General features: G+C 36.3%; 1 protein-coding gene across 1 annotated transcript; it reads right to left on the reverse strand.

Moving 5' to 3' along the window:
* Positions 1-790: 790 nt before the first annotated feature.
* LOC121638666 (perforin-1-like) lies at positions 791-2,958 on the reverse strand. The gene is made up of 2 exons (XM_041983580.1): positions 2,408-2,958; positions 791-2,134 (listed from the first exon to the last, which is right to left on the reverse strand). Exons 1-2 carry the CDS (start codon positions 2,947-2,949, stop codon positions 940-942), a joined length of 1,737 nt encoding a protein of 578 aa, XP_041839514.1. The 5' UTR covers positions 2,950-2,958; the 3' UTR covers positions 791-939.
* Positions 2,959-10,517: the final 7,559 nt, after the last annotated feature.

Below are 10,517 nucleotides of genomic sequence, written 5' to 3' on the forward strand. Positions count from 1 at the left end.
TTAGAGGTTTTGTTTTGAAAGGTTACTAGTGGCCTTCATTGTGAAAATGTGTAATTGACACTAGAATATCATACTAACATGTAATATGAAAATAATATGTACTATTTAAAGGTACAGTGTGTGGCTTATTTGGCTTTTTGTTAGCAAAAATCAAGTATCGCTATCATAAATACATATTTTACCAAAATCTAATCACATGCTGCTTCCCTCGCTTTATTAATCATGGCTGTATTACTTTCTCTGGTGATGACATTTTTCAAGTCCTTATACATCTCCATCAGTGCGTGTGGTCAGGAGTTGTCCTCCTTATAGTCAGACAAAATAGACCAAATTAATACTAGTTTCTCAGCGTGATTTAATCACTAGTACCGCAAGCATTCAAACACAAAAATATCTCTCAGATAATAATTATTTCTAATCAATACATCAATACATCAAAATACACAGGTTTATGGAACACAAATAATTTATGTTACTTTAACTTAGTTGTTAAAGATGCTGCCAAAGCAAAACATCTGTGTGCAACCAATGTCCACTACTGAATTAGGTAAATCTAACATATTATTTTTTTCAGTGTTTAATAGATAGTATGCAGATATCAGTATCGGTTATATTATAGTCAGTATACTGTAATTTTTCATTTTGAGCTAATTGCTCAATGAAAAGCCATTTAATATCTTACACATCATTCAAATATTATTAAGTAAACTTAAGTATTTTTATCATTCTTAATGGAATAAATCAGACACATGTGTTGCCTTTGTTGATGCTTTAATGCGAGAAATTTGCAAATAAAAGGAAACAAACAGCAGGTATGTGATTATTTTCACTTCTTCCAGAGTTAGATACATTTGAGACAAAATTATTTTTGATTATCTCTGAACACAAATGTCATATAAAGAAGGCTAAAGGTTACAAGCAAAGTGTAAAGTTAGATCTTTATTTTCTCATTGTTTCAGCAGACAGATGGTCTGAACCTGTGTCTGACTTGATGAATTTCAGCCTTGATTCTCCAAGCAGGACACCATTTCTGGTGTAGAAAACTTCAGCCAAAGAGGGATTCATGGGTGAAGGAATGTACTCCTGACACTGACTACCACCAAGACTTGGAGCACACTCCACTAAGTAGGAAAAGAAGAAGGTACCATGATCAAACATGCAGCTGTCCCTCACTCGCCCACTACGCAGCTGAAATGAACATTCACCGAGCAGATCACTGTTCCAGTAGGAATCCTCATCATAAACAGCAAATTCAAGTTTGTTTGCCATGTTGATGACTACGGGTCCAAATTCAAATGTTTCTGGCCATTTAGGGTTGTCATTGTTACTGATGATAATTGTGCGCTTTATCTGGTTGCCATATTTAACCTCAACTGAACCATCTGTTGTTGTCGTCATGTCACCATCCAGCTTTTTTGCATAAAGACGAAACACCTTTAATGTTGCAAGACCTTTCCCAGCAGGGCAGCAGTTTGACCTGAGATTCTGGTTACTGTTACAGACACAATCACATGGATCTCTTTTGTTGGATCTGTGTCCAATCTGACAGGATTCAGAGCATTTCTTCAGCACTGCATTTTTCTTGATGTACTGCTCCACCTCTCGCTTCAGTCCCATCTTGGCACGGTGATTATCAGGCAGTATGGTGTGCAGGGGCTTTAAGTTGTACCGGACCACATCAGGGGTGCTTTTCAGTGAGTTGAGCCATTTGCTGCATGTGCTAGATGGGCCTTGAAAGAGTAAATCTCCATCAATATCTCCTCCAATGACTTGTGTTTCACGCTCACTAAATGCAGAGCTGAAACTTTGTCCAGAGTTCAGTTTCTTTTTCTTGTACTGACATCGTTTGGCCATGGTATTAATACTAGCAGTATTTACAAAGTTAACAGAGGCCTCAACTGTCAAACAATCACCAACTTCTGTTGCCGTCAGTCCATTCATGGATGCCATGCAGGTCTTGAAAGAAGTCAGCGCTTTTATTTCTCCACCTAGAGACACCTGTGTTATGCAATGTGTGCCATAGGTGTCGATCAGATTGCGATAAGGTAGCGAACTGGCGATGGAATAAGGAGGAAGAGAGTTCACAGCTGATAGAAATTCATGGCTCAGCGGAGGATTTGTTGTCAGTCTGTACCTGTTCAACATAGAAAATATATATAAAAGTTGCTTCCTTATCCAAATCCCACTTTCTTTAAAACATTAGTTTTATTTTTATTTATATCCCACTTTTATTAAACAATCCTTGGTCTTCTTGAGTAAAACTCATTATTGTGAAAAATATTATTTATACGCTCATTCAGTAGAATCATTCGGTGCTAAATGACTGTAATGTGATGTGATGCATTTCTTAATTTACTGATCAGATAAACTAAGAAGTGTACAGCATTAAATCTGTCTGCATACTCACCCGTAGAAGACACAGTTAACAGAATGCTGAACAAAGGTGTAGCGGTCTTGTTTGGACTTTGTCATACCAAATTCAGAAGCCCTGGAGTGGGAACCTCCAAGACCAACACCAACAGTGGCTGAAGGGTCCACCGGGACATCAAGGCCAATTTTCCAATCATTGGAGACCGATGATGTGGAATCATTGATGAGAGTTTCAACAGAATCGTAGAGAGTACTGGAAACCTTCAAGCTGCACTGGGGGAGGACTCTCCAGTCCACCACAGAAGCTGGGACCTTCTGGATCTCTCTGTTCATGTAGGTGTTTCTGTACATTCTGCATGTGCCGTTTCCAAGATTCCATGTTTCAGTGTCGATGACGTAGGCGCCTTTCCTCTTCATTGAGACGATGTCAAAGCCTTCTCCTCCGAGGTTATAACCTGGGACAAAGTGAGCCTTCTCACACTCCTGGGATGAACCGATGAAGCTCACTGTGGATGAGAGACTCAGAGGACTCCACACCCAGCACATTAACAGGAGCTCCCACAGTCTTCCCATCTGCATGGAAAGAGTTAAACAATGAGCGCATAAAATACCATTTACTTGTATAGTATAGAAAGATAATATCTGAGAAATTTCATTTAAAAAATAAATAACAAAAAATTGTTGCAGACAAGAGAGGACTCTGATGGTCTTACCTTGACTGCAGAAAGCAAGTTCTACTTGTTTGAAGCAGAGGTGGCGTTTAAATGGTCAAAACAGCTCTCAGGAAGTCTGTTCTCAACAATCCAAAATAACCACTTTACCAAAATAATAAGATGGGTCTCAGTTTCTTTGTCAGTGCATGACAGTTTTTTTTAGCAGCTCTTGAACTCTTCAGTTTAGTACCACATTGCAAGTAGACAAAAATACATAACATAGATGTACGTTTTATTATGTTGGTATGTATTCACACTCATCCAGGTCATGCTGATATTAACAGCTTGAATAAATACAAATACGTCTTTTCAATGTTTATGAAGATTTTTATGTCTGCTTAGTTAGAACTTCAGTTCTTACCAGGCAGAGGGGACTTTTGGCTTATAACTGTAAAAGGAAAACGAACACTTTTAAGGATCATTAAAGTCAGATGGAATATGGACCCTCCTGACCAGTGTTTGGGTCATTCAAGTCATTGTCACCTGCGATTTGTTTACCTAGATGACCAAAATGGTTCCAGTCACAAGGACACAAAGACCAATGTCACAAACTGTCCATCCTGGAATTTTATTCCATCAGAGAATGGCTTTGCGAGGACATGAGGACATGAGGACATGAGGACGTGAGGATTATGAAAGCACTTTTCACCTTCAAACGGAGCATTCACACAGAGATAACACAAAAACATTGAGCTCATATGACCATTAAAATCTGATTACTGCAGGTAATCAGAATTAAATTAATGTTTTCCAGAGTAAGTACGTACGAAGTGACATAATTTCCTGTTATTTTAAAAATGTGGCAAATTCCGAACACCCACGGTCATAGTGTTAGCTGCTAATGTTAAGCTAACAGTAAGACTGTGGGCATCACACATCATGTTCAACAACAACCATCTGCATGATAACAGGAAGTTACATCTCTACACTTGCACATATTCTAAAAGAAATTTGATAACGGACTGGAAAATGTAGACAAGAGTTTTTCTAATATAGCATTTCAGAAGTGCATGTCGACTCGTCAGATTATTAGAATTAATCCCAGCTATCAGATTTTGATGGTCGTGCTCACTGCTATAATCTGATAAAGGATATTAGATTAAGTTGTCATCTTAAATGATCTGATTACTAAAGAAATCAGGTATTGATCAGATGTTGCATGTGTGGATGTAAACAGGCTAATTGCCATTATGTATGACAAAAGTTTTTTTAATTTATACTTGCTACATTAAGCAAGTCTCAGAATTATTGCATATGAGTGAGATTGTTAAAAATGGGCTTTAGTTTAGACAGTCTTCTGCTCCACTTCTGCCTCTACAGAGACCAGCTGCAGCCCCAACACCGAACACCTTCCAGAAAGGTGCCATTTAGCTATTTAACTATATCATGCTAAAATAGATCTACTTATGAATGTATTCATGTACAACGAATTAGGTTTCATTACTTTATATGGTCACCTTTTAAACCAGAGGATATAAATCTGTTATATATAGATGCTTGTCTCAACAATGTTGAGTCATGTGTTAAATTTGACTGTGGTCACTGATAAGAAAGCATATTAATCCCTCATTAAGTCATTAAGTTCAAAGATTAAATTATTGCTTTTACAGTTTGTAGATTTACAAATAAAAGGGGGTTTTCCTGATGCAGATACCATCAGTGCTTTAGATATTAGTTGTTCACTGTGTTTAGTCATTCATGTTAATAAGATACAATTTTTATTTTTTGTACTACTTTTTTCTATATATTTCATGTTTTCTTTTATAATTACACATAAATATACTTATGTATGAAACAGAAAGTTAATGTGGATGTTCATAAAGAGAAAATAGAATATAGATTGTTGTATAAATGGATCAGATTCATATTCATTTTCCTCATTTTACTGAATTCTCCATAGAAATTATTCAACTGTCAGTATTATATTTAAACACCACAGTATTATGGTTTGTTTGTTTTTTCTATTTCTTCAGTAAAAGATGAGATTATCAGTTGATTCAGTGTTCTATATTTTCCCAAAGTGACAACTACAGAGATAAAAGATTTCTATGTAGGAGATGTACTCTTTAGTTGAAGTCAAAGAGAGATGAAGATACAAGACCTCGTATATGTGGACTTGGACACCCTTTGATCTACTGCTGCAACCTTTGTGCACACTGTTCTCGAGAATAACAGAATTTTGTGAAGCTCTGCGGTACTTGTGTAATAAGTTAATTGAAGCTGCGTTTTTGTTAAATTACTGTGACATTTTCTTTTTCCTGGCAGTCTTCGAGTGTGTATCTCATCCCTTCTGTGACTGGCAGTAAGATGACTGAAGGTTTTTCTCTGTTAAAGTCGTAGGTGTGAAATGTCTCAGAATTACTGTGTCAGAAAAGGATGCAAAGTAAAACTCAGAAATGATAGCAACCCTCACTTTAAGAGACGTAATTGAAACTTCCTGTGCCACATAGTGGAGGTTGCTCTGTGTCGCCGCTGCAAGCGTGCAGATGCATCCCACTCTTTATGACATACTCTCAAAAACTGTGTTGTTTTTTTTCAATTTTCTTTTATACACACACACATAAATATATAAAATAAATATAAATATATGTCATGCATATGACTGAACTTTAAGTTTTATGTTGCAGAAGAACAATTTTATTCTTACAGCAACTCAAGATCACAGCAAACCAACAACGTATAGGAACCACAAAACCACACATTTAGTCTCTTGCCCATTTTATCTTCTGTATTCTGCACTTTGATGTATTTAAAAACTCATTTTGAATTAGAAAGTTCAGTATTTTCAATATTACTTTGCTTTCCTGGGATAATGCTACATGTAAAGAAATCTTGAATTTTAATTTTCGAATTCAGCTTATAAGAAATACAAAAAACATCAGATGTTTCGGACAATTCGTGTTAATAAAAAAGGCTGCAAACCACTGAGTTTCATGGCACATTATCAGTGCCATATTCACTCTGACCAAACTTCACTTCATTTTTCATTTCTACATTATGTTATTTTTACCTCATTGGCTTTTCAGCTGTTTTAAACTCAACTATGTGTACTTCACAGCTTTACCAGCATCTTTTAAATGCATATCCGGCAATAATACAATAAAATCATAACCTTTTCTCAGTGTCTGTTCAGAGTTGTCTCTGTTTTTTAGTATATTTGAGTAAAGACATCAATAATAACTAAAATAAAAATAAAATATATAACCATTTGTCTGTTATTTTGTATGTTTTTTATTTTATTAATTTTATTGTTCCAGGATTTTAAAAATCGGATTATATTTAGATCAATAAAAGAAAGACAACATCAACAAATAAATAAATCCTGTATCACAATGAAATCTAAATTTAAACAAAAAATCACAGTTCTTATTTTTAGATTGCTCCACTATATCAGTCTTGATAATCACATGAATGCATTGTTGAGATTCTTATAGGCCTCACTCAACAGCAATACCACACACATACAGTTTTTATGTAACTGGGTCACATGACCTGGAGCTAAAATGCTAATATTCACCTTTAAAAATAATTTTAAAATTTGTAGACTATTAAAATGTAATTAAAACAGGTGTATCTTAACCAGCCAGGTTAGTACTATCATCCTGCACAAATTTTTTCATCAAAAGGCCACATGACCTAGAAGCTACTGAGCTAAAATGCTAATATTTACAGTATAAAAAGACTTTTAAAATGTAATAAAAAGAGATGTATACCAACCAGGCAGTTTAATGCTTTTATCCTGCACTGATTTGGGTCAATATGTCTATATCTATGTGCTAAAATAATATTTTCAGTAATATACAGTAGAAAAAGAGGTTTAGCTCAAGCAGCCAGTTTATTATCCTGTACTGATTTGGGGTCAGTATGTCTCATGACGTAGAAGCTATTGAGGTAAAGTGCTAATATTTACCAAATCAATAAAATCATAAAAAATAAGAATCAATAAAACATGTGTGGACTATTAAATGTAATTTAAAAAGAGGGGTATCTCAACCATCCAGTTTAGTCTGTTTTTACCGTAAAGACTACAATACGAGTTCACTTCAAATGTAAAAGCTGCTTGACCGCAGTCTTTTTTGTTTTTAATGTTTTGGATTTTTTTTTTTTTTTTTTTCATATTTATATCTGAATTTATGTGTATTTTCTTATTGCTGTCACTCTGATGTGAAACATTTTGATCTACAGCCCTGTGGACTGATGCTGTCTAAATTATTGTCTTACTGTATTAAATTTTCCAGCAAAGTCAGGAAAAATGCTGAAGAATATCAAGGGTCCTTTAAAAAAAATGAATAAATGTGACCATCCCTGGGACTTCTGACAAGTTGCAAGTCCTATTTTAGCCAAAGGAGGGTGCACATGCCACATGAGACAATCATATCAGCTGTTGTAAGCATGCATATTTCTTGCTGTGAAACGTTGGATTTTTAATGTTGCTGGGAGGTCAAGCATTTCAAGAACAGGCTGATGAAAGCAAAAGGTTTGAGTGAACTGATCAGGTTACATCTGAGCTGTTCAGCGTACAGCAAGAATGATTTTTGAATTTGAAGTTTATGATGTAGGGAAATTATTTTTTATGGCACACAGAACCATTGAGCTGATACAAAGAGGAAAAGTGATCAGCCTGGATGTTAAGAAGAATCTTTGAACCTGTGCAGATATATGTTAACTTTATATACATTTATGCACCAACGTCATATCCTCCCTGCAAAAGAAAGCTTTTACACATGCAAGACAAAGACATTCCCATGTATGCATACAATCAACAATAAAGGATTTAAAGCGTGCTGTTGGGACCTATGCTCATTTCCATTCACACAGCTCAAACATTTTTCCTAGTGTCTATTTTCAAAAGGAAACCAGATGTTCTTTGCAAAATCAACCTCATCCCCCTGGGGGAGGGTAATGCTAGTTCACACCCACAAACAGATGGGATAAAAATACCCAGATGATCAACAGTATTCAACAACTTGTGTCCTAAAACAGAAACACTACTTGTATTTTTTAAACAGTGCCTAATAAATTAGTGAGACCTCTGATTTATAGCTAGTGCCTCAGAAAAACGGAACAGCATTGTATGAGAATTGAGCTGAAGATGAAGATAACTGTGTTTGCATTCACTTTTTATTGTGGTTATTTGCACCTACCTTTTGCTAGACTGAAAGTGCACTGCAGCATCCAAAAAGGAAGTAGGCGAGGTCTAGCTTCACGGTGACAGTGCTTCAAAAACATATTCCAGTAGATAGTATTTTGAGCTGCTATTCGGTAAGATGAAACACTCTGGATCAGAAGAGAGAAAAATGATTTGAAGCTTCAAATTATTATTATTTTTTTTTTATTTTTGGTTTTTGGTTGTGAGACTTGTTTGGATCAGTTCTTTTCATGGACTCTATCTTTCATCTCTCAAGATTTGATGGGCATTTGAGGACTTATCCTGTTATAACTGCAGAGCTTTTGAACTACAAGAATTTTTAAAAATAAATAAAAACCAAGTTAAACTCAGGCATTATTTGACACAGAAAAGGAATTTCTGCTTCCTTCATACTGAATTGCCTACATTCAACATTGCGACTATGCCTGTGATTGTACTCGAGGCCCGTGACTTCACCAGCCCGCTGTTTTTGGTGCGAACATGGGAAGTTCTCTCCAGTTGCATGGCCTTCAGTCTTGTGGCCTCGCTGAAGACTGAAAATATAAGCACTTCTGATCACAACAAAACATTCAAGACCTTCTGTATGTTTACCTGGTGCTTCTTCTTTGTGCTGACCCTCCTCATCCTCATTCTCAGCACCATCCAGTTCCACAACCTCCTCAAGATATCCTGGAAGAACCTGACAATGACAGTGGCAGTGTTGGGAATGCTGATGAGCCTCAGCACATCTGTGTTTTTCTCATGGATGGTCATGGATCGTGATACAGTGTCAGCACGTCCTGTGGCGGCTGCAGTGGCTTCCTGTCTCACCGTCATGGCTTATTCTTCAGAGTTCTTCGTCCTCCGTTCTCAAGCCCACGAACAAAGAGGCTACATGAGCAGCATTCCTGGTCTCCTCAAGATACTCCAGCTGTGGGGTGGCTGTCAGATGATACCCCTCATTGTGGATCTGGCCTATGGCAACGACTGTGGAATATCTTGTTGGCAGCTATGGGTGTCTGGCGTGTCATACTGTGTCTGCATCGTCATGTCTCTCATCACCTTTGTGGTGATTTTAGGTGACTTTGCTGGGCAATGCTGCCTACCTTTTGACAGATTTTTGGCTGGCTTCAGTGTGACTGGAGTGTTGTTCTATATGTTGGCCACAGTGATTTGTTTAACTAAGATATTGCAGCCGAAAACCGAGCTGAGAGACCTGGTTATCATGGAAACAGTGGTTTCCAGTTTTACACTGTTAGCCTACACAGTAGACCTTGCCTTTTCCATCAAACTGTTGTGTGACAGGAATCACATGTAAGCTTTATTTTACAGTATGTTGCCTGTAAGGGCGTTTGGGGAAAATTAAGGCTTTCACTGATTGTAAAAATCTAACTAAATGGTTATCTTAATTATTGCTGTAAATCAAACTCTTCTGTGATTTAACTTATAAGAGCCTCAGGTTGTCAATGTAAACCTTAAACCTGATCATGATGATAATTTGTAGTGTCCACTAAGTGATAGGAAGTAATATGGTGTTATCATTGTGAAACAGTTATGTGATATTTATATTCTTTAGGATCCACAACAGTCCATTCAATAAATGTGGATTTACACATTTACCAACTCACAAAACTTTGTTTTTTATATATAGGCTATACAATTAGATGTGATATGTCCTGTGGTGGTCTCTAAACTGTTATCATCATAGACGTAGTCTCAGTGCAAGTCATTAGGTAAGGAACTGTCTTAGAGCTCTTAAAGAGATTAAAAAATAAATAAAAGAAGAAAAGCTCCAAATATTTCAGTTAATATCACTAGGTTGACCAGACTGAGGCCATAACCCTCACTGGGTTTTCACCAAAGTTAATGCCTCATTCTTCTTTTTTTTTTTTTTTTTGTTTTTTTGTCAGTGTAACAGATATTCGTTGGGTATGGAGTTCATTCTCTGATCACCAAAAGTAGCCCTTTACTGATAAATTTCTATAATTAAGTTTTTGAATTACAGGTTGAAGTAGTGAGAATGTGTTAAAGTATAGCTGAAGCAGCAGTGTCAGTTAAAAGACATTAAACCACACATTTACTAAACGCTACCACCGTGTGAGAGGTAGTGGTCGATAAGTCAAACAGATGGGGTCAGGGTGTCAGAGATCACAGAAGGAATGTTTTCTTTTATTATTTCACATTGATGACATGTTCCTGTAGATGCTATGCTGCAGGTTTGTCAGAAACTGAAGGGATTTCTGGTTGGAATATAATAATTAGAAATAAAACAATAACCAACTAAAATTTTAATAAAAATTAAAGTC

Source organism: Melanotaenia boesemani, chromosome 4 (genome assembly GCF_017639745.1).
Source record: "Melanotaenia boesemani isolate fMelBoe1 chromosome 4, fMelBoe1.pri, whole genome shotgun sequence".
Classification (NCBI taxonomy): domain Eukaryota; kingdom Metazoa; phylum Chordata; class Actinopteri; order Atheriniformes; family Melanotaeniidae; genus Melanotaenia; species Melanotaenia boesemani.